Source organism: Apodemus sylvaticus, chromosome 20 (genome assembly GCF_947179515.1).
Source record: "Apodemus sylvaticus chromosome 20, mApoSyl1.1, whole genome shotgun sequence".
Lineage (NCBI taxonomy): Eukaryota > Metazoa > Chordata > Mammalia > Rodentia > Muridae > Apodemus > Apodemus sylvaticus.
In genome coordinates, this window is record NC_067491.1 from 18800274 (window position 1) to 18824173 (window position 23900).

Here is a 23900-nt window from a genome sequence, read left to right on the forward strand (position 1 = left end):
GGGAGTAATTGGAAACACAAAGGCAATTTTTCCGAAACAGCAAAATCTACCTAATCAACAGATACTTCATTACATACATACTAAAAGCACAAATACTTTTTCTACAAACCATTGTACTTAAAATGCATGAACTCTAAAGTCTAATTGTTTTCAGGAACAAAATGGATATTAATGACTGCCAATGTGCCAATTGTCTTTCAACGTAAATACAGCACATACCTCCGCAGTGCGTCTTGCTTCTTTGATCATGGACTCTAATCCACCAAAAACACTATTGGTTGACTTGGAAGCTTCTCCGTCAGACTCACTATCATCTGAATCATTCAGGGTCACAACCACTGATTTATGTTTTGGAAGCTACAAAAGTAATGTATTTGTTAATGATGGTAATAAATTCATTTCTTTTTTTTCTTTTTTCTTTTTTTTAAAATGTGCTTGGGGGCTGGAGAGATGGTTCCATGGTTAAGAACACCCACTGTCTTGTCTTCCAGCAGTCCTGAGTTCAATCCCCTGCAATCACATGGTGGCTCACAACCATCTAAAATGGAATCTGACGCCTTCTGCGGGCATGCAGGCATATCTACACATAGAGCACTCATACATAAATAAATCTTCAAAAAAAATGTGTCTGTCTGTGTGTATGCCACATGTGTGGCCTTGCAGTGCAGTGCAGTGGTGGCCTTGGAAGCCAGAAGAGGGTATTCAATTGCCTGAAGTTGGAATTACAGATTGTTTGAGCAGCATAACAAAGGTACTGCAAACCAAACTCCTTACATTCCTGTGAGGAGTTTGCAAGTGCTCTTAACCACTGAGCAGTCTCTCCAGCCCCTCAGGAAAAGCATTTCAATTATTTTCATTATTCTTTGAAAATTAAGTGTATATCTTCATGCAAGTCTTTTATATTCTTTGTATATCAACACACAAAAATAACAGGCTCCACATAATATGGTGGCATCTTCTGATTACATTCTATTATATCCCCAATATGGTTATCATCCAAGCACAAAAGCCAGTCTTTATCTTCCAGACATTACAATGATCACTTTCTTCAACAATTGTTTTCTATGAAGAAATACACTGTCTCAAAGAAATCATTTACAGACTTTGTAAACTCTCTGACTACAAATACAGGGTGATTTACCAAAGTTAGTCATCCATCCTATCAGAGGGAAGAATTCAACTTGACTTTGCTCTACTTTCCTTTAAAGCCATTAGGAACTAAGATTTTTTAAAGTTTCATTATTGCAACCTTCATTTTCTAGCCCTGGGGACTGAACCCAGAGCTCTGTACATGCTCAGGAAATCACTCTCACCAAGCCACATCCCCAGTTCTTGGTTTTTTGTGCCAGACTCATATTACATATAGCCCAGGTGAACTCCAACTCAAGCTTCCAACACTTATATGCTGGTATTACATATACCACTTGGATCAATTTCCTTAATAAACACCATAAGTAAATTCTTCCATTATAGTATGGTCTCTGGTTAAAAATATGAACAAGTTATTTGAAAGATGAGTCAGCTTGGCTTTGTGGCACAGGCCTGCAATTCCTACTGGAGGCCAAGGTAGGACTATCAAGTTCAAGGCCTGCCTGTAAAATTCAGTGAGGTCTCCAAATTTTAAAAAACAAAAAAAGGCTGGGGATATAGTACTTGGGTAGTATGCTTGCCTGTTGTGGGGGAAGGTCTAGATTCACTTCTCAGTCCTATTAAAATTTTTTTAAGCCGGGCAGTGGTGGCGTACACCTGCAATCCAAGCACTTGGGAGGCAGAGGCAGGAGGATTTCAGAGTTCGAGGCCAGCCTGATCTACAGAGTGAGTTCTAGGACAGTCAGGGCTACACAGAGAAACCCTGTCTCAAAAAAAAAAAACAAAAAAACAAAAAAAAACCAAATCCCCCCAAAAAAATAAATAAATAAACAAACAAATAGCAAAGCACTGAGGAGAATTTTTAGATATTTGTTACAATTGATACCAGAAAAGGCTGAAAATGGACCAATTTAAGTTTTTTAAAAAGAGCAGGGCAAAGAATAGCTACCTCACTCTGCGCACAGCCCATCCTTAAACGCGCTACCCCCAAACCCACCAATGTTTAAGGGCACATGCTACACTTACGTCAAACTTCTTTAAAGTTTTTCATCGTAGTTATACAAAAATTTATTTTGGGATCTAAATGAACTAGGTGGTAGAGAATAAGCTGTTTGAATAAAAAGTATTGAGTCTTATGTTTGTTTTTACCGAGATCACAGTTCGTGGAAGACGTGGTCCTCTGTGAAACTTTGGATTCTGTATTCTTGGCTGAGATACTGTATTAATACTGACTATTGATAGATTGCTTCTTGACAAAGGCTGAGAATTGTTCAGAACTGGAGGTGAAGGTGGGTCACTATTACTGGATGTTTCCTAATGAGAGAAAGATAAGCATTTTCAAATAAAAAATCGTGCTTCACTTTAGAGATCTGGAGTAAAATAACATTAGATTTAGCCTAACTTTGCTGAGAAACCTGCTAGCTCTGAAAGAGGCAGACAAGAGAACACCCTAATGCTAGGTGAGAGAGCACCACCTAGAGGGTCAGGCACTAAATTACCTCTGGCTTAAAAGCTCTTTTATTTGCTAGAGATTTAAGCAGCTCTTCTCGAAGGAGCATTTCCTCCTCCTCCTCTTCATCTGCAAATGGTGGCTTTGGAGGCTGCTCTGGATCATCAGGTGGCAGCGGTGGCAAAGGCGGAAGAGGAGGTAGAGGGTCGAGAGAGACACACAGGCCTTCCCCGTAAGGCTGGCTCAAAGACGGCACAGACTGGGTGTTAAAAAAGAAATCATTTAAATTCTAATTTTTATTAACCTCAAATATCTCTGAAGAGTTATTAAATCAGAAAAAGTAAATTTTTATTTAGCTGTTCCATGTATACTGGTGTAAATATTATGTACAACTCAAAACTAGTGCAGAATTTAATATTCAACAATTAAAATGTTACTTGTGCAATTAACAACATTTGAAACATTATAAATCTCACAGTAATTATACAAATACCTCTGTTCCTGCCCTTATCTACAATTAAAATTCTAGACAGTATAAGAATCCAATTAGACAAGATCATTCTCTTTAGGTCACATCAAGTTTTAAAAAAAAAAACAGTAAAACTAAAACCAATATTGTATTTAAGTTAAAGCATATATGTATTTGTAGATGAGTTCTCACTGTGTAGCCTTGACTAGCCTGGAACTTACTATGTAGATCAGGCTGGCCACCAACTTAAAGATCTGCCAAAAAAAAAAAAAAAAAAAAAAAAAAAAAAAAAAAGCCAAAAGCCAGGCAGTGGTGGCGCACGCCTTTAATCCCAGCACTTGGGAGGCAGAGGCAAGAGGATTTCTGAGTTCGAAGTCAGCCTGGTCTATAGAGTGAGTTCCAAGACAGCCAGGTCTACACAGAGAAACCCTGTCTCTCTCAGAAAACATCTGCCTGCCTATTCCTCCCAAGCCCTGGCATGTACCAACACACTTAGAGACAAATTTAAAAGAATAACAAATTAAAATATTTTAGTAGTTAGACTTTTCAAGTAGCATTAAAATTAAATTACAAATCAAAGGGATAAAAGTAAGACCCCAGAGTACCTACATGTCCAACATCTCTTAAAATCCTTCTAAAAATGGCTTCTTAAAGACTTGATTTCTATAAATCCCTTAGTTTAGATGCTTTTGTTTCAAAGACTTTCCAGTAATTCTCACACTTTAGCTTATTCATTCCTCATCCCCAAAAGAAAACATTTCAATTTCCCTTACTATAAACTCTAGAAGATACCAAACATTTACTAAGAAAATTTTCAATGGAAAGGTTCAATTACCTAGGAGATTCTGTTTGATCTCTAGATGCTCTCAATCTAGAAATGACTGCAGAACCTTTATTTTGTGATTTCTTTTTTAAACTGGGATGCTGCTGGCTAGAGTGGCAACAGGCACCTTTAACCCCAGTGCTCCTGGGCAGAGCAGGCTGATCTGAGGCCATTCTCATCTAAACATTGAGTCGCAGGCCACAGGGGTATATAGTGAGACCCCGTCTCAAAACAAAAGCAGGGTGATTGATAGTTTATTGAAGATCAGCACTGGCTTGATGGCTCAATGGGTTAAAGCAGGTCCCTAGAACCCAAGTAGTGGAAAGAGAGAAAGTTGTGCTCTGACCTCTACATGTGTGCTGTAGCATGTGCACACAGACACACATGTACACACACAAACATTGGCATTTTAAAAATCAAATAAAAAAGATTTAATTTCTGTAGGTATGTGCTTCTTCTGCTTGATTTTCAAGTAAAACATAAGGATGGTAATCCAAAGGAAGAGTAAGTATCCTATCTAAATCTTAACTCACTAAAAAGATTTCCAGGCCAAGCATGGTAGCACATGCCTTTAATCCCAGCCTTTAATCAGAGGCACAGGCAAGGATGTCTCTGTGAGTTTAAGGACCACTTGGGCTACAAAGTATATTCCAGAAATGTTACCCAGAAAAACCTTGTCTCAAAAAAACAAAAACAAAACAAAACAAAAATTCAGGGCATGCCTTTAATCCTAGCACAGGGAGTTTGAGACCAGTCTTGTCTATATAGTTAGTTCTACAACATACAACATCCAGGGCTCCAAAAACAAAGGAAAAAAAATCAACAAAATAAAATCGAAAGCAGCAATTTTTATTCTGCTTTGGAATAAATTTTGGAAGCAATTATTTGAGATGCAAAGAAGGAAAACGTATCAATAAAATTAAAAATTAGCTATAGTTAAAAAACCAAAACTACCAAGAGCAAAGCCGGATAATCAGCTGTTTAATTCTACATATGTCTAGCTATTAGTTCTAAACAGCAATTATGATTCTCTTCAAACCAAACATCATACCAGTTTCCCAAAACACATTTGAAGATACACAGTAATTTCTTTGAAATCCTTCAATTTTTACTTACTGAAACCTGAGCTGGTGGAGGCAAAGAAACAGACGGTGCTGAAGAAAAATACCCCAATGAACTCTCAGAAAAAAATGGTGGTTGTACTGGTGAAGGAGCTGTTTGACAGAAAGACACAATTTTAGTAAAGTGCTTCAACAGGAGCGGATGAAAGCTATCGGTATGCTCGAGAAGACATGCACCTAGGTAGAGTTTAAATTAGATCTCATATGTTTATGATAGATCTTAAACTCCTATGCATCCTTCTTGAACTATATAAAATTGTTCTTAAATGATAAAGTTAAAAGTTTCCTTTAAGCTGGAATTTAATTATTCAAAAGTCACATTTTGTCAGGCATTGTACCATATGCCTACAACCCCAGGCACTCCGAAGCCCTCCAGCTTCTCAAAGGTCATCTGCAGTGTTTTTCCTGCCTCAGATACAGGTGCTTAAAATTCCTAAGAGAATAGGTCTCTCATGGTCAATCACATCTGAGTATCAAGAAAAACTGCCTGAGCATGGAGGCTTTAATCCAAGAACTCATAAAATCATTTAGATCAAATGCTCAACAGAGTTGAAACAAAGCTTTTTAACTTAAAGCCTCAGGCCCAGAGAGATAGCTCAGCAGTTAAAGGCAACGACTGGTCTTCCAGATAGACCTGGGTTCAAACCCCAGCACCCACATGTCAGCTCACAACTGTCAGGAACTCCAAGATAGTGACACTTTCATACAGACATACTTGCAAGCAAAATACCAATGCACATAAAGGTAAAATTAAAAGTTTTTCTTAAGTTTTAATTTAAACCTCTTTAGAAAAGCACACTTGAAAATAAAGGTTAAAACTATACAACAGAGATTTACTCTAAGTTTTTACAGTATCATATAAAAACTGATCAGTAAATCTCACTTTCATTGAGACATTTCTTTGAAGGTTGAGTAGCTTAATTGTGATTATAAAATGTTTTAAAGTTTTGGCTCCTACCTGGAGAACTGGTTTCACTATCTGTATCCATAGCAACTTCTTCATAGTTATCATATTGATAAATGCCTCCTCCACTGTCAGACTGCTTTTCTAAGGATCGTCTCAGGTCAGGATCTGAAGACTAGTACACAACAAACATTTCCTTAGGCTATTCTTGGGCTAGTTATCACAAGAATTGATAATTATCTTTTAGGGGCAAATACCCCAAATCAGTATGATTCTGTAAGAGTTGCACATGGCATAAAATCTGGAGAGTGTCTCTGACAGTCATATATTATCTATACAGATGAATTTACCCACTGTCTAAGCCATTAAAGTAACTGGATTCCTCTAAAAAACAAAAAAGCATTACAAAGTCCTTACAACCATTATGGTTTAGGCATGAAGCTAGTAGAAAAATGATCATTTAAGCATTACAATTATAATATCAGATTCTTTTTTTTTTTTTAAAGTAAAGAAGAGGAACTGTAGAAATGGCTCAGTGGTTAAGAGTACTGGCCAATTCCCAACATCCATATGGTAGCTCACAACTGTCTCTAACTGCAGTTCTAGAGAATCCAATGTCATCTTCTGGCCTCCAGAGGTTATCAGGCATGCATATAGTTAATACTCATACACTGAAAAGTCAACATTTTAGTTATAAATGCATCAATTGTATCTCAAAACTATAGACTTGATTAGCATGTTTATATGCTATGCTTTTATATCTTATGCTTTATTCCCAGAGCCTATGACAAAAACCTAGAAAAACCTATGCAGGCAGAGATAATAAAGTACAATTAACATGATATTTATCTCTAGCCATGTATTCTATTTGTAAGGGTCTTAATTATGAATATTATAATCCTTGCCTAAAGAAAGCTTCTCCCTGACTCTCTCCATAAAGAACCCTTACTTTTTAAAAAATCTCTACATTTAGTGAATATATGCATGAGTGTCTTCTTAAAGTTCAAAACTCTAAAAATATCATCACTGCTAATAATACCAGGTCAAATATCAACTCTCCCAGCTTGTTTCTCCTGATAGCACTCAAAAAGGGAATGGCTCACTCAGTCATTGTCAATAGCATACAAAATAATGATCAACACATGGTAAAGATTAAATATAAACTAGCCAGGGCAATAAAGTCATAAAATTTGAAAGAAAAAAAACACAAAACCACAAAGTGGAAAAGTGGTTGAAGAAGACATACTGAAAGACTTGAGCTTGCTACATCAGAGGTGAAAAGAACTATCAATAAACGCTCTATCAAACCTAAGGTATTTAGTTTCCCTTAGCTAATTGGATCTTTGAAGACAAACATTCTGGGCCAATAAGATGGCTCAGTGACTGCCAAGCACATGACCAGAGCCCAGTCTCCATGACCCACATGATAGAACTGACTCCTGCAAGTTTTCCCCTGGTCTCCTCACGTGCACTATGGTGCAAGTGTTCTGACCCTTAAATGAATGAATGAATGAATTTTAAAAACTTTTGCATTTTGATGTGATAGTTCTTACTTTACTTCTTGATCTCCTCTTCCCACCAACCAATTTCATAAATCGATTATATTGTTCTTCCTGATTTGAAAGGTCTCTGATTTTTCGGATTTCTTCTTCTCTTTTCCTCCTCTCTTCTTCCTCAGCGTGTTTCCGCTGGTCCTCCTCTTTCTGTCTCTCCTGCTCTTTCTGCTGCTGGAGTTTCTTCCACGCCTTTGTCTGTTGCTTCCGTAATGCTTGTTTAGCTTACCGTGAAAGCAGAATGTCAGTTATCCAGCAACTAAAAGTTAAAACTTCAGTAGTGCTTTATATCGCTAATCAACAGATAGTCAGTTCTCCCTGAATTCTATTTGTAACAGAATTCACATCCAATTTAGGACAATGTAATTTCCCAAAACTCTAAACTTCCTGAATTACAGGGCTAGAGAGATAGCTCAGTGGTTAAGAACAAGAAGACCCAGGTTCAATTCCTAGTTCACAACCATTTGTAACTCCAATTCCAGAGGCTCTCATGGTCTCTTCTGGCCCCCTCAGGCACCAAACATGACATGATTCAGACACATACATGTGGGCAAAATATCCATACACATAGAATGTTTTTACTTAAAAAAAAAAAAAGTTCATACGTTTTCATAATACCCTTTTCCCTCTCTGGTCCTACCCAACTTTATGTTCTCATCACCCCTCCCTAACCCCCTACAGGCTCCATGCCTAAGAGTAGCTGGCCAATACAAAAACAGGCTCCGTCATTTTACGATTTTTTTGGCTTTTTAAGAGTTTCCTCTGTGTGTGTGTGTGTGTGTGTGTGTGTGTGTGTGTGTGTGTGTTTTATTAGTTTTCTTTTTCTTTAAGTTTGTTTTGACTTTCAATTTTTGGTTTGGGTTTGTTTTGTTTTGATTTCTATTATAGAGAAAAGTAATTGTCTTAAAAAAAAAAAACAACAAATGTCAGAAATGAAAAGTAGAAACAAGATACTACAAGATGCCCTAGTCCAATGGAAACAGTTTAAGTAAGCGCATCACCTGTGGCGCTCACTTTCTTGGCCGAGTGTGCTTTCGTGCTGGTTTTGGTCTTCTGCTGTGCGCTTTTGGTCTTGGTCAGCTTTTCCTTGCTCTCCTTCATCACCTGCTGCTCTTTCTGCTGCCATTTCTTACTAGCCGACTGAAGAGCCAAGAGGCGGAGCTGCAGCTCAGACAGTTCCTCTTCTTCTTCACCCAGTTTCTTTAGAACAGGAAAAAATTGTTACAATGTTTAAATTCTATTACTTAACTTTAAACATTTGCCAACTTGAATCTTTCACCAACTTAATTAAAATGTAATGTTAGCATCAAAATAAAAATATTTAAATGGAAAATATGGATAAAAATAACAAAAACTCATTTCCCTTCTATAAGTCAAAACTAATGTAATTCTTACGATACAAACAGAAAGTCAATTGGTAGACATGATTGGTCTGTATGTAACTATGCAGGCATGAAGCACAAGAGGAAAGTAAGCTGGACAACAGCAAGAAGGCAGCAATGAAGAATGAAGTGGCTCATCAGGCTGCAGTACACCAATACTAAGGACCATGTTACAATTCCAAGGACAAGGTTAAGTTTTTAACCTTACTGCAGGTTGAAAAAGATGTTCTCATTAGTTTGCATTTGATTTTATGTTCTAAGTACAGATGATCCCCAAATACTTAAAATATTTTGAATACCCACCTTTCTTCAAAAAAAAACTAAAATAGGATATCTTAAAATAATGTGTTTCAAACTTGTTTCCTAACTGAAGAAACTTGCTAATTTCTTCATTCTTTCACATTTTTAACTACACTACATAAATACTATACAACCGATAGGTACTTGTGCTGTTTCAATGTGTGCACATACTGTAATATTTAAATCAGATCCAGTTATCTCAACCATTTATTTCTTCTTTACAGTGAAGACATCAAAACTCTTGTCTTTCCGGCCACTCTAGAGCAGCTCGGCAGAGCCTCCTTACTCTTCCAACTTATAACCTGAGATGGCTTTATAGAACTAGCCTGCTCCCCATCTACATACTTTCACTAAAATGTAGCTAACTGAAAATAATCAAGCAACTCTTCAGTGAAATTTCTTAGGTGTTCATAGATTTAAGTGATTTGGAGAATCCTTTTAAAATTAGGAAAAGGAAGAAGAAATAGTTTCATATTCCAATATATTAAGATTCACATAGCTTTTTCTAATTGATATTGTATAACTATATTTTTCCAAAACTCCAATTATTTTTATTTGCAAGTATAAAGAAAATGCTAGCTAATGACTTCACCTTAGTATTTCCCCTTTCACAGTTGAAAACTACAAGTTAACACCACATCTGTTTATCTGTTAGTTTGTCTCAGTTAACCATAGAGCCCAAGTTAGAAATAAATGTTTGAGCTCTGTATAGAGCTCAAGTTACCCTTGAGTACACAATCCTTCTAGACTCAATCTCCTAACTGTTGAAATTATAAACCTATACAACCACACTGGATTCTAAATAATATATGTAGATACCCTCAAAGGCCAGCAAAGGGTGTCAGATCTCTGAAGCTGGAGTTACAGGTGGTTGTGAGGTGCCCAATACAGGTGCTGAGAACCAAATACCAAGAATTCTTAATTGCTGAGCCATCTCGTCACATTTTCTTAGGTCATGTGTGCTTCTATTCATAGCTACCCATACTGAATAGTGCAATTATGAAACATTTCCATTTTTAAATACAAGATTTTACTGTTAAATACAAATTTAAATTTTACCAAAAAAGTTATCATCATTTTTCACTGAGATTACTCTAGGCAATGACTCCCCTTGGAAGGAAGTAAATATCACTGATGCTGTCATATGGTATTTAAAGTAGCTACTCAAAATAAAGATCATGGAAAAAGGGCTCAGAGGACCTCAATCAGTTCTTGCTCTCACATCTAATTCCTACATAAACTTAGTTTTTTAACCTATACCAAAGTATCTTTCTTCATCCATGAAACATAATGTCAACTTACTTCATATGGTTACTGTGATGATATTTATGAGTGTGTGTTCACTGTCACATAATTCTTCCTAAATTCAGGACCATCTTTCCTAGACTTTCAATCATTTCAGTTTACTCATGACAACAAACTGAAATCACAATAGAAGAAATTACAAATATTTGGGATCTATAAAAAGGGAAGTGGGCTTATGGGACTTTCGGAGAGTGGGGAGCCAGAAAAGGGGAAATCATTTGAAATGTAAATAAAAAATATATCTAATAAAAAAATTAAAAAATTTTAAAAAAGGCTTGAGTTACTCAGTACTCAATATGTATCAAATTTTAAACAAAATTTGATTCTTCTGTACTTTATTCTACTAAAGCCTTACAACAACCCAGAGAATACATGACATTAAACTCATGGGAGGAGCACAAAAAGCCAAAAAACTCATTAGGCTAACATTTCTTTTTTGTTGTAGTTATTGTTGTTGTTTTTGTTTTTTGTTTGGGGTTTTTTTTTTTTTTTTTTTTTTGGATTTTGGTTTGTTTTTTTTTTTTTTTTCCCGATACAGGGTTTCTCTTTTTAGCCCTGGCTGTCCTAGAACTCACTTTGTAGACCAGGCTGGCCTCAAACTCAGAAATCCGCCTGCCTCTGCCTCCCAGAGTGCTGGGATTACAGGCATGAGCCACCACCCCTGGCTTAGGCTAACATTTCTTAGAGTTAGTAAATAGTTAAAATGTGATTCCAGATCAAGATCAACCTAATTCCATTATTAAATGGAACACACACAAACCACACACCAAAACAAAACAAAACAAAAAAAAACTGGAAGATACACTCTCAATCAAAATTAACTGAATGATTCAAAAACTATGAACAAGAAGATTATCTATAGATAGGAATTATACATCAAGTTAATAGAATTTAGACTTAAGTGGGAAGAAACTCTAAGACACTCTCCAGAATGTCTAAATAAAGTCACAGCAATAATTTCAAAATAATAGACTACAAATTGTGCGTGGTAGCACACACCAATACTCCCAGCAACCGGGAAGTAAAAGCAAGTTTGAGACCAGCCAGAGCTACATAATAAGATCAAGTCTATAAAGTGAATAAAAACAAAAGAACAGACTACAGAATTCAAGTACAGGTCATATAGAGATATTCAGTCCCACGAAATAATATCTTACCTTTTCAGATAGAATATCTGAGGCACTGATTCTTCTTGTTAAATTTTGTTCTTTATCTTCTAATCCTTTAAAATAAAATAGCATCTTTTGAATATTCTAAAATATACCTACAATTAATCCAAAATGGAAATAACACTAAAATCAGAAATTTTATTAAAGGTTATCTTTATTATGGCCTTGGTTTTATGACCCTCAACCAAAACAAAAGAATACTATTCCCTCAGTATATACAAATAAAATTATACAAATTAAAGAGAATGAAGGAATGAAGAAATTGCTCAGTTCATAAAATGGAAGCCACACAAATATGAGAAGCCACATTTGATTCTCAGAAGCACATAAAAAGCCAGGAGTGGTGGCTTGCATTTGGAATCTCAGCACTGGAAGATACACAGGTGATACAGTTGTGCTCACTGGCCAGAGAGTAGTAAACTGAGCTCTAGGTTCCAAGGAGGGACCCTGCCTCAAAAAAGTAAGCAAATGATCATCTTAAGGAACATCCAAAATTGACTTCTTACAGAAAGAAAGAGAGAGAGAGAGAGAGAGAGAGAGAGAGAGAGAGAGAGAGAGAGAGAGAGAGAAGCAGAGAAATGAAAATATAAATCTAACCAAGCTTGTAATATCAGCCTCATTCTAAAACCAATATGGCAAATGATTCAAGTATTAAAACAAGAAGATAATTTGATAAAATAGTTTTAGAACTAAAAATAATTATTTAGAATAAGAACAGAATTTATGGAGTAGATAAACAAAATAAACCTTCATTACTAGAGAAACTACAATGACAAACCAATAAAAAGACTATTGGTTTATACATATAAAACTGGCCATTTATTTAGTAGAACACAGAAGGTGTAGTTTATATAGCAACAAAATTAAAGATCTTCAGATTTTTAGCATTGGACCTAGATTTCTACAGTATTATCCCAAACCTAACATAGAACAGTTTTACAGATCATACAGAAACAGCACTAATAGCTTCTACGGTAGTGCTGAGATAGAGACTTGAGCTAACAAAGTTAAAACTTGGAAACCTTTCAGTGGGACACAACTGAAGTTGCAGGTTTAAATTGCAAGCCTAGTATTTTATGTTCCCCCCCCCCCATAATACCAAACCCGTTAGTGTTCTAAACATCCTAATTTGGTTGCACAAGTGAAACCTCTGGTGAAAAATATACAGCTTACTTAATAAACAGAATAATTACTCCAGGACCATAGATAAAACAAATAGAAGCAATCACCAAAGCTGAGGCAGATTCCTTTTCCTCTAAACTTAAAAAAAAAAAACCCTATATGTATAAAATTCATTCTAGTCAGGCCAGATGATCCTGCTACTTTAAAAAACTATGGCAAGAAAGATAACATGTACAAAGCCTGCCTGGACTACAAAGTGAGTTCGTAGACAACTCACAGAGAAGGGGGAAGCAAAACAAAACAATAAAAACAAACAAACAAACAAAAAACCCAAGGCTTATTCATTATAAAATGATTGATGTTGGTGTATTAGAAATGTCGAAAGCTAGGAGTGTGGTTTAGTGTTTCAGATTACTTGCCTAGCCTGTGTGGGGCTCTACCCTAAGTACTGATAAAAAAGAAGGGGGAGTGGAAAGGAGAGGAGAGAGGAAAAGGGGGAGAGATAAATAATTTTAGCCCAATGTTAATTTCACATCTAACTATGCATAAACTTCATCTCAAAGAAACAGTAAGAGAATATATAAAACCAGAACATATATAAAACTTTGACTGAAAGATCTGAGTCATACAGGAACATACAGCCACACCCCTCTAGCAGACGGGAGTCTCACTGTTCTGAACCACGCCCTTCATACCTGGTGCTAGAGCTCACCATCTTGGTTCCAATAGCACTCCTGTTCTACTCACTTCATAGGAAATATTGAAAACCTCTAAGCTCTATAAGCACACTTCCAGTCTTCTTTAAAGGTAAGTGACACATATTCATTACAGTACAGGGCATTTTTTAAAATTCACTTAATATGTAAATATGCACTATTATTTTCTGAGATCACAATCTTTTTTGCCATGTACCACTGATAACAGTAGGAGCAGGTAGATCAAGGCCAGCCTGGTCTATAAAGCAAGTCCCAAGTCAGCCAGAGCTATTTGAGGAGACCCTGTCTCAATAAAATAAAATAAAATACACATGTACCATTGTAATAAAATCAATCACACATCAAAATAACAAACTAACTTAGACAAAACTAAACAGACTAACCAAAAAAGACACAGCCTTCTAATAAGTATAGAAAACACTAGATTTTTCTACTTCATCTGGCCATGAAACAAGATATCATGGTTCTGTAGAAAGTGGCAGAACCTCCTTTAATGTAGCACAGCAAATACCTATTAGAATATATCTTCTGAGCACAATGGTAAAACAAGAAACCATGAGATTCAGGCATAAGACTTTACAATTAGATTATAAATGGAAGTCATTGCTTAAATTGACCTTGTGACTAGTTATATACATTATCCTACCATGTCTGTCCTTTATACTTATTCCAATGTTTTCAAGGGATGGGGGAAAAGGTCTCACTATGTCCTCCTGCCTCCAGTTCCTGAGTACTAGAACCACAGATATGCACTATCATTCCTGCTATTATTTTAATTTTTATCTAGAATCTCCAAAATGTGAACTTGCCTTACACAGTTGCCAAGGGCTTAAATCTTACTCCTGGAACTGCATATAAGCTAGAGTCAACATACAGATGGTAGCTAAAACAGTAACTGTCATATTGTCCCAGGAAAATGGAAAAATCGAGGACATAAAAATAACTTTCATGGGAAAAAGTATTCTTTTGTTTGGTTTTTCAAGACAAGGTTTCTCTGTATAACTCTACCTATCCTCTCTCTGTAGGGCAGGCTAACCTCAAACTCAAAAGAGATTCATCCACCAAGTCTCTGCTTCCTGAGTACTGGGATAAATAGCATGCACCATGACCACCAATGGAAAAAGTATTCTTTAAAAAAGAGAGAGAGAAGCCGGACAGTGCTGGTGCATGCCTTTAATCCCAGCACTTGGGAGGCAGAGGCAGAGGCAGGCGGATTTCTGAATTCAAGGCCAGCCTGGTCTACAGAGTGAGTTCCAGGACAGCGAGGGCTATACAGAGAAACCCTGTCTCTAGGAAAAAAAAAGAGAGAGAGAGAGAGAGAAAAGGAGAAGGAAGAGGAGGAAAGGCAGGTGTGGTAGTATTTTTAATCTCAGAATTCAGGAGGCAGAGGCAGAAAGATCTCTGCAGTTCAAGGCCAGCATGGTCTTCAGAGTTCCAAGAGAGCCAGAGCTGCTTGTTGAGAATATGTCTGGGGGGGGGGGGGGGGGATATGGTAAGAAACCGAGTTAAAAAAGCATATTATAGAAACACCAAAATTTCTCTTTACTGTGGAGTATTCTCAACACTGCAGCCAGAGATCTTTTGATAACAGAATCTCTAAGTGTTCTCCCTCCACTTCACTCAGAACTTCAAAGTTGTATGTTTCTAGATGGTGTGCCTCCAGAAACCATCTGGTTTGAATATGCTTGGCCCAAGGAGTGGCACTAGTAGGAGGTGTGCCTTGTTGAAAAAGGTGTGGCTTTGTTAGAAGAACTGTGTCACGTTGGGCATGGACTTTCCTCCTAGTTGCTTGGAAAACAGTCTCTCCTGGTTACCATCAAATCAAGAATTCTCAGCTTTTTCTTCAGCACCATGTTTGCCTGGATGCTGCCATGCTTCCTGCTATGATAATGTACTCAACCTCTGAACTTATAAGCCAGCCCCAATTAAATGCTGTCCCTTGGAAGATTTGCCTTGGTCATGATGTCTACAATGAAAACCCTAAGACACCATCTCTAATCTCCTCTCCTATACTCACACACCTCATTCTTCTTTAGTAAGATGGTTTCTTGTTATTCTCAAGTATGGCAGTGGGGTCTTTATTTCAGTCCATAGAGTCTCACTTTAGGACATATAAGAAACTAACAGAGAGGGGTTTGCTACACTAAGGCCACTGAGTCCTACTTCCACAGCTTACAATTCACTAAATCTTGGGAAAGGCCTGATATTCTCTATTTCTGTCAAACTGACAGGTAACACTAGCCTATCTTTAAAATCAATGATTCTCTGCCCAGAAATCTCATTTTAATTATTCATCTGTCCTTTCTTACAGTCTACAAATCTTTGTTTAAATCACGCCTTCAAATGAACACTATCCTGAACAACCTACTAACATGATACCCTACTCCCATCCTACTTACCCTGCTAATACTTCCTCCATGATACTAAGTTTGCTCATCATATTTGCTATGTTTCTTTCTAAGATGCAAGCGTATGTTGTCAAAGTGACCTTTAGGGTACAGTATTGCACATATATAGACCCAGATTCTCAAGTGGGACAACTGTGTGAGCCTAGAAATTAGAGATGAGCCTAGGCAGCAGAATAAAACATGGGACCAGAAAACATAAGTAAAAAAATAAAAGCAAACCTATGAAGACATAAACAATTATTTTGTTTATTAACACTTGCAAGAGCCTAGAATAAGGTACTCGACTAGTTTGTGACTAAAAGGAAATGTGAAAAAGAACCACTGAATTCAACAACTGGATTGTGCAGAACCTAGCTAAATGTAGCTTTAACACTGAAAGTTTCTGTGCTGTAGTAGAGAGTGAAAAGATTGTATTGGGTTAATGGAGAAATGAGAATTAAACAGCAGGTACAACCTAGCTTTGTATATATGAGGTAGATACTGGGTTTGATACATAATCACACAAAAAATGCTGTCCTTATCATGCCATCTTCTTGGGAAGTTATAGCAAGAAGATCAGTAGAGACAAAGAGTTCAAGGCTAGCCTGAGCAATATCAATACTCCATCTCTTAACATACAAACAGGCAAATTCACCATCACAGTGGCAAATTTTCAATAAAACTTAATAAGTGACCAATCAAAATATAAAGATGCAGGGATAGTGGCTGCAGTGGTGGTGCACGCCTTTAATCCAAGCACTTGGGAGGCAGAGACAGGTGGATTTCTAAGTTCGAGGCCAGCCTGGTCTACAGAGTGAGTTCCAGAACAGCCAGGACTACACAGAGAAACCCTGTCTTGAGAAACAAACAAACAAACAAACAAAGATGCAGGGATAGCTTAGTCATACAAGGTTTCCTAGCATGTGCCAGGCCATGGGTTCAATCTCCAATGTGACAAAAACCAAAAACAATATCCCAGCAAAGAAAAAAAAAAAAAAAAACTCCATCTAAAACCCAGGCACGTTTACTGGCAAAGTCCAGTACATATTCCGGGTATGATTCTAATCTTAAACTATTCTATAGAAGAAACCAATCTTAATTCGTTTTATGAAATGTCATGACCTTACGTTAAAATATGGCAAGGAAAACAGGAGTTAGGGGGCATTAAGGTTAAAAGATCAGATGAATCACTTGCTAATCTTTATATTAAAACACAAACATCCCAGGCTGGAGAGATGGCTCAATGGTTAAGATCACTGACTGCTCTTCCAGAGATCCTGAGTTTAATTCCCAACAACCACATGGTGGCTCACAACCATCTGTAAAGGGATCTGATGCCCTCTTCTGGTGTGCATAAAGACCGAGCACTCATACAAGATAAATAAATCTTATAAAAAAAAATACAAACATCCCTCTATCATATGCATAAGTACTATAGAGTCATACATGGGAACACCATTCAGCAATTAAAAACAGGAATGCATCAGTAATATACAAAACTACATGGATGAATTTCAAACAGCATGCTATGCGAAGAAAAAGCCTAGTGAAACCCTGCCTATTTCTATTATAAAACAGAAATTAAAAGTAAGAGTTGAGAATCTCACTCAGCAATAAATTCCTTGCTTAGTAAGTATGAGGCCACAGGTTTAATCCTCAATAACGTAAATAAATAACAAGCAAGCTGTATGATACAATTTATGTTACTCTGGAAAATCCTGGGAGCATACCAGCGGTCACCAGATGGACTAAGGATTAAAAGACCTGTTAAGTATTAAAGGATGCGGATAATAAGATTAAGTCAGTAGGTAAAGGGCTTGTCCTACAAGTCTGCTGATGACACTCAAACATCATACACACATACAAGAAAAACATAAACATAAAGAGGCATGTATCTGAATTGTAATGGCTGGTGATGATTATCAGTTATTCAACTGTCTACATAAGTCAAAATTTAGAAAAACTGTATGGTAAGACATACTTTAGCCGGGCAGTGGTGGCGCACCTCTGTAATTCCAGCACTCTGGGAGGCAGAGGCAGGCGGATTTCTGAATTTGAGGCCAACCTGGTCTTACAGAGTGAGTTCCAGGACAGCCAGGGCTATACAGAGAAACCCAATCTGGGGGGGGGGGGGGGGGAACAAATCCAAAAATCCAAAAAACAAATGGGGGGGGAGGGAAATGGACGGGACGCTGACTGCTCTTCCAGAGGTCCTAACGCCCTCTTCTGGGGCATCTGAAGACAACTAATACATATAGTGTAATTACATATAATAAATAAATCTTTTAAAAAAAATTATATCTTAACAAAGAAAATACTAAACAAGGTTTTTTGAAAACAAAATATATAGACTCAGTTATAAAAAAAAGCAGTTTAAACACTACAAAATCAATTAATATAATTTGTAGTATTAACTAAGAGTTTAAAAATTCAATGATGAAAAAGACGGCTAAACTCTAAAATCTATTCACAAATTTAAAAGTTTCAAAGTAGGAATTGGGGCGAAAACTTTCTTTACCCAATAAACCTTAAAGACTTACAAATTTACATAACACTAAAGCAGTAAGTCTGCCCACTATCATCACTTACTGTCCAAGATGTTTAAGACCTCGATAGCAAGCAGACTGAGCCAAAACCACAGAGATTAGCAGAAGTCAGGAATGGTGGCACACACTTATAATCCCAACACTCAGGAAGCTGAGGGAGATGATTACATGTTTCAAACCAGCATGGACCAACATAGTAAGATCCAGGGCTGCCTGAACTACAGAGTGAGACCCTGCTTCAACCAAAGGACTTAGTAAACAAAACTTACTATCAAGTAATAATACGACCTATAATGAAAGTAGGAAAGAACTTACAGAAAATCAGGATCCTCACCTCATACACACTTACAGATTTTAACTAAGCAGTCTTTGACACAGCTACTGCCTGGTGTAGCCCCATTACCTTGGCTAGGCTCCGTGGCGCTGGATTTCAAGGAAAGCTGCTTTGTTCCATCTTTTGCTCTTTTTACCCGGTTCTTATCCCCTGGTAAAGTCAGTTTTTGCCTGAGTGGTTTTAATTCAAATGCCTGAAAAGTCTTGACCTGCATCTTCTCCTCGGGAGCTACTTCCTTACTTGGGTCTTTTGTAATACTAGCATTATCAGCGCTTGCTTGGTCCTCACAGTGCAATGTTTTCGGATCTTCCTGCACAGTCTCTTCTTTGTTACTCAGAGCTAGTTTTTCATCCTTGTTGATGCACTCTAGTTCCAGTTGTATTTGCTTATACTTTAAAAGCAAATCTTCAAAAGTTTCTTCCCCACAGTTCTCACTTTTGGATGAATGAGTCTGTTTTCTTGATGGAGATCTTCCAAAACTTTTGGCTGAACAGCATATTAAGGAAACCAGTTTCCAAAAAAATTCCAGTTAAATTTAACAAAAATACTTTAAGTTATAGATGATTTTTTTTCCTCCCTTACAAAATTCCATTTAATACATGTGCCGCTAATGCCTGCTTATGTGCCCATATTGCAATTTAACAAGTATCCACACAAACAGTCCACTTACAAAATCATTAGTGTCACAAATTACCAGATGAATCCACAGGTAGTCCACCCAGTTAGGCTGTAGCATCCTTCCTTCTGTAAGTATTACAAAAACCCAAAGCGAATGGATGTTAAGGATGCTTCCTGAAGGAAGGGGGAGAAACTGTGTCACAGATGTTGACAATTTACACTTCAGATAATCAGGAGGGAATCTTCTTGTTTACTAGTTTCTTCTCATTTCAAATTAAAAAAAATAAGAAATAAAAAAAACGAACACTGACAATTAGTAATTTATGAAAGAGACATTTCTTAAGAAAAACCAATACATAATATTGAAACTTCACCACGTGCTAAATCTGACACAGGCACAATTAACAAACAAAAAAGCCATGTGACAAAAATTAAAACTTAAATGGTACTCAAAATGTATTTTCTAATTCAAACAATTCATAAATAGGAATTTCATTCTAGAAATTAAGAAGTGAAAACTCTGGAAATTTGTATTTTTAATGGTTGTAACATAACATAGGTCTTTTCTGTTTAATAATAGAACCGCCAATTCAAAGATGGAACTCATGGCTAAATATCTGAGAAACAAAGCAAACTTTAATATAAAATCAATAGTCCTGCTGTTAAAACTCTTCTTACAATCCGGGTGGTGGTGGCGCACGCCTGTACTCCCAGCACTCTGGGAGGCAGAGGCAGGCAGATTTCTGAGTTCAAGGCCAGCCTGGTCTACAGAGTGAGTTCCAGGACAGCCAGGGCTACACAGAGAAACCCTGTCTCGAAAAAACCAAATCCAAAAAACCAAAAAACCAAAAAAAAAAAAACTCTTCTTACAGCCAGTCAAGCAGTCAAGTTTCTCAATACCTTTCTTTCCTACTGTCCAACAAAATGGAACAGAAACTGATGTAAGCCTGGGGCAGTGGTGGCGCACGCCTTTAATCCCAGCACCTGAGAGGCAGAGGCAGGCGGATTTCTGAGTTCTAAACCAGCCAGGTCTACAGAGTGAGTTCCAGGACAGCCAGGGCTACCAAAAAAAAAAAAAAAAGATCTAGGTTTATAGATTATTATTTTCAAACATCATTTTACCTGATTTTTCTGCAGCATGTTAACACTGTACACCACTGTTGTCTCAGCTTCTGTGATTTTCATGTCTCCTCATTTATCTACATTTTTTTAGTACTTCCTAACTCCTTTTTCTTCAATGCTTGAAATGGTGTTCTTCAGTCGTCAGATTTCAGTCCTTTGTTTCATTGAAAACATTCTAAAGTACTCCCAGTTTTACCTACCACATGAGAGGAATCTGAATTGATAAGGTATCTGGGATTCTCTACTGTCCACAAACCATGCCCATCCTGCTACCAAAGTCTCTTTATAGATTAGAAAACTTCAGCTCATCCCTTTTAATTCTCATTAGAGCTTAAAGTCCTCAGAAGGGATGCGTTCACGATCTGACCTGTCCTTACCTTTCCAGTCTTACCTTTCCCCTGCACATCACAATTTACGAAGCTGTGTATCTAGGCTTCTGTTCTTCAACTCGACCGCAACTCAAGACACCTCCTAAATGAAGCCAGAATTATTTATTCTCCCTGTCCATTCATGCATTCTGTGTGCATAAATACAAGTATCAATATTCTAGCTGAACCATCTAAAGGTAGAATTATAGTAATAAGAGCCAAATAAATAGTAAAGACATTGCAGACATTTGCAAAGGGAATAGATTCAATTTACCAAAAAGTAACCTAAGAACTGAAAACCAGTAAAAACAACTGAGTTAGGGTCATTAACTATCTCTTAGACAAAACCCTTCCCACCTCTACATCATAATTAGGATCAAAGCCAACAACCTGTTTACCTACTCTAATTCTAAAGTTTGTCAAGATGTTCCTTCTAACTTGCATTTTTACGTACAAGTTGCTGATGCTACTGCCCAGGGATAGAAGGAAAAATAATAACTGCGTGAGCTGGAGAGGATGGCTTAGTGGTTGTGTACCCATATAGTGCTTTCAAAGGACCTGAGTTCAATTCCCAGCACCTGTGTCAGCAGGCTCATGACTGCCTTGTAATTCCAGCCCTGGGGAATCTGACATCTCTGATTTCCTGGGGCACTCACCTGACTGAATGCACACATGTAATCATAATTAAAATTAATAAAAGTAAAACTGCTTTTGTATTAAGTATGGTGCCAAATGCCTTTGATCTCAAATACCATAGAGGTTAAGACAGAATTGGGAGCAATTTTGCAAGAAAGGAACCAGCAATGTAGTTTTAGTTATCAAGCCTTAGGTTCAATCTTCAGTACTAGGGGGTGGAGGGCACAGAGATAAGGACAGAGAGAAACAGAAAGAATGATTTTTAAATGACTTTTAAACCTGATGTTTTAAAGGAGGAGCCACTTTCCAACCTTGGCTGCCACCTAAAGTAAAGATGGGATGACTTTACTCATCTAAGACAATGTGCTAAGTAATCGTGTTAACGCTCATCTGATTTCCAAGGGTAAAATGGCAATTATCCACCAGGCTGATGCAAGTTCACTGCCATAGTTTTGAGCCAGCTGGGCTACACAGTGAATTCCAAAGTAGCTACAATGTGAACCCAAGTCTCCAAACAACAATAAAAAGAACTAAAACAGAATCCTGTCTATTCTGTTTTCTTTGAAGTTGCAAGTATCGTATCCTATTTAAGTTAAAATATAGCAACAATAGCCAAAAATCATACTCAAGATGTTTCATTTTTAAGTCAGTTAAGTGAGTCAGAACTGCACTCATTCTTTTCTAGGCAGTATTTGTAGAGTAGCCATTTTTATAATCACAGTAGACATATGAATCAAGCTGAGTATGATACAGATATTTTTAAAAATGTAGATAAAGCTTTGTATCCAAGTTCTATTTGCTCGCATTATACAAAGCAGAACATTACCTCTAGGGTGGTTTACTGATATCTCATGAAAACAGTAATGCAGAGAATCAAAGCAAGCATCTTGTTCTTAAAGTGCTATATCTAAAAACAATCAGCAAGACAGCTGACTTGTGAGAAGCAGTCAGGGCAATCAAAATCACATCTGCACACTGGATATTTACTTACACTCCTTTTGCAATGAGTACATAAAAATTCATATATGGCATAATCCCAAATAGTAGAACATGAACAGACAGAAAAGTGAAAACAGGAGGTAGTAGGACTAATCACCACACTTTTCTAAAGCAGAGGAAAGGTGTATTCTCCAATACAAACTAGAATTTTCATCTAGGTAACCTCAAAAGACATGTTTGTATGTATTTAAACATCCTTTGATTTTTAATTCAGAAAGCAGAACCGTGGATAGCTCATGTTTGCATATAATCATGGGTAATGATTATATGGTTTTCTAATCTTCATTAAGAACATTCATCATTTTTTAAAAGGTTAACTACCTATGATTTTTCTCCCAAACAATCTTGAGATGCTTCTGAAACACTGATAGGTGAGAGAAGTAAAAGCTTTTTCAGGACACAGGAACCAAAACCTGTTCTCTCTCTTTATCCTTGCTCACTTAACATCACGCCATCTGGCAAAAGCATATCAAAAGTTCTCCATAAAAATAATTTTGAGTATCTTCCAACTAAGTGCCAGATGTACATTTTATAAAAAATATATTCAACAATCATTACATCATGGGAATTATAGCCAGTAATGAAAGTGCTTAGTAAACTATTTTAAAGAGTTTAAGTCAGGATATATAAACCCATAATAAAACAGAAAAGCTTTTGACAATTTCTTAGCATAAATCCTGAGTAAACTTAGTAATGTTAACGATAACTGAGAATAAGGTTAGAGGGAGCAAAAATTAGGACATTTCTTCTCCACTAGTCCATAGTCTATACATCTCTCCTTTTTAACACACTAAACTAAAAGTGCTGCAAGTTTATCTTTCTCTGATCTACCTGTTAGCATCACAAAGAGTTATAAAGCCAAAAAGCAAACACAGTTTAGTGAACTTAATGCATATAGCTTTCCAAACTACTTATGAATTTAAAAGATCTAAATAGTAAAACTGATAAAAATAAACCACACACACAAGGGCAGCAATGCGAACGAATAACTCTAGGTTAAGCAAAAAAATCACAAGACCGGTAAAATTACAAAGTAAAACTTTACGAATTCTAATATCAGGATGTAATACAAGTAACAGTATTCCTCAAGAAAATTGAGTACTTGTCTCTAACAATCTAAGTCGTTTTCCTAATAAATACGAAATTCCAGTGCTTGCAAAAAAAAAAAATAAAGAAAAGAAAAAACAACAACAAATAGACAAACAAAACTCCCACAATTACCAAATGGCATCTGGGCTGCTGGTGTCCTGTTAAAAACACAAGACTGTATTTGATTTCCCTAGTTGACCGGGATCCATGACACACACTCGAATCCAAAAGCAAGACATCCGGTGAAACAACCTACGAAAATAGCGGTGGAGTGTGGCGCATGACAACCGCAGACGAGCAGAGACAAACGAGTAGCTCTGAAAAGTTAAACTCCGGGACCTAGCACTGACGCCAAAGGGAGCTCCGGCGACACACCCAGGGCGCACCGCCACGTTAAG

The 23900-nt window shown here is 37.0% G+C and overlaps 1 protein-coding gene and 1 long non-coding RNA gene across 2 annotated transcripts in view; both read right to left on the reverse strand.

Moving 5' to 3' along the window:
- The window catches only part of Zfc3h1 (zinc finger C3H1-type containing), a 50448-nt gene that overhangs the window by 25684 nt on the left and 864 nt on the right, over positions 1-23900 (reverse strand). Inside the window, exons 2-10 of the mRNA XM_052165976.1 lie at positions 18740-19156; positions 11554-11618; positions 8411-8609; positions 7410-7633; positions 5911-6031; positions 4948-5045; positions 2589-2798; positions 2239-2403; positions 220-357 (exon numbers count right to left, since the gene is read on the reverse strand). Coding sequence (XP_052021936.1) covers positions 220-357; positions 2239-2403; positions 2589-2798; positions 4948-5045; positions 5911-6031; positions 7410-7633; positions 8411-8609; positions 11554-11618; positions 18740-19156 — 1637 coding nt within the window. The remainder of the gene's footprint in view (positions 1-219; positions 358-2238; positions 2404-2588; positions 2799-4947; positions 5046-5910; positions 6032-7409; positions 7634-8410; positions 8610-11553; positions 11619-18739; positions 19157-23900) is intronic.
- LOC127671243 (uncharacterized) lies at positions 19164-23899 on the reverse strand. Its single transcript, XR_007974682.1, has 3 exons — positions 23635-23899; positions 20411-20881; positions 19164-19548 (listed from the first exon to the last, which is right to left on the reverse strand). It is a non-coding gene; the product is annotated as an uncharacterized LOC127671243 (long non-coding RNA).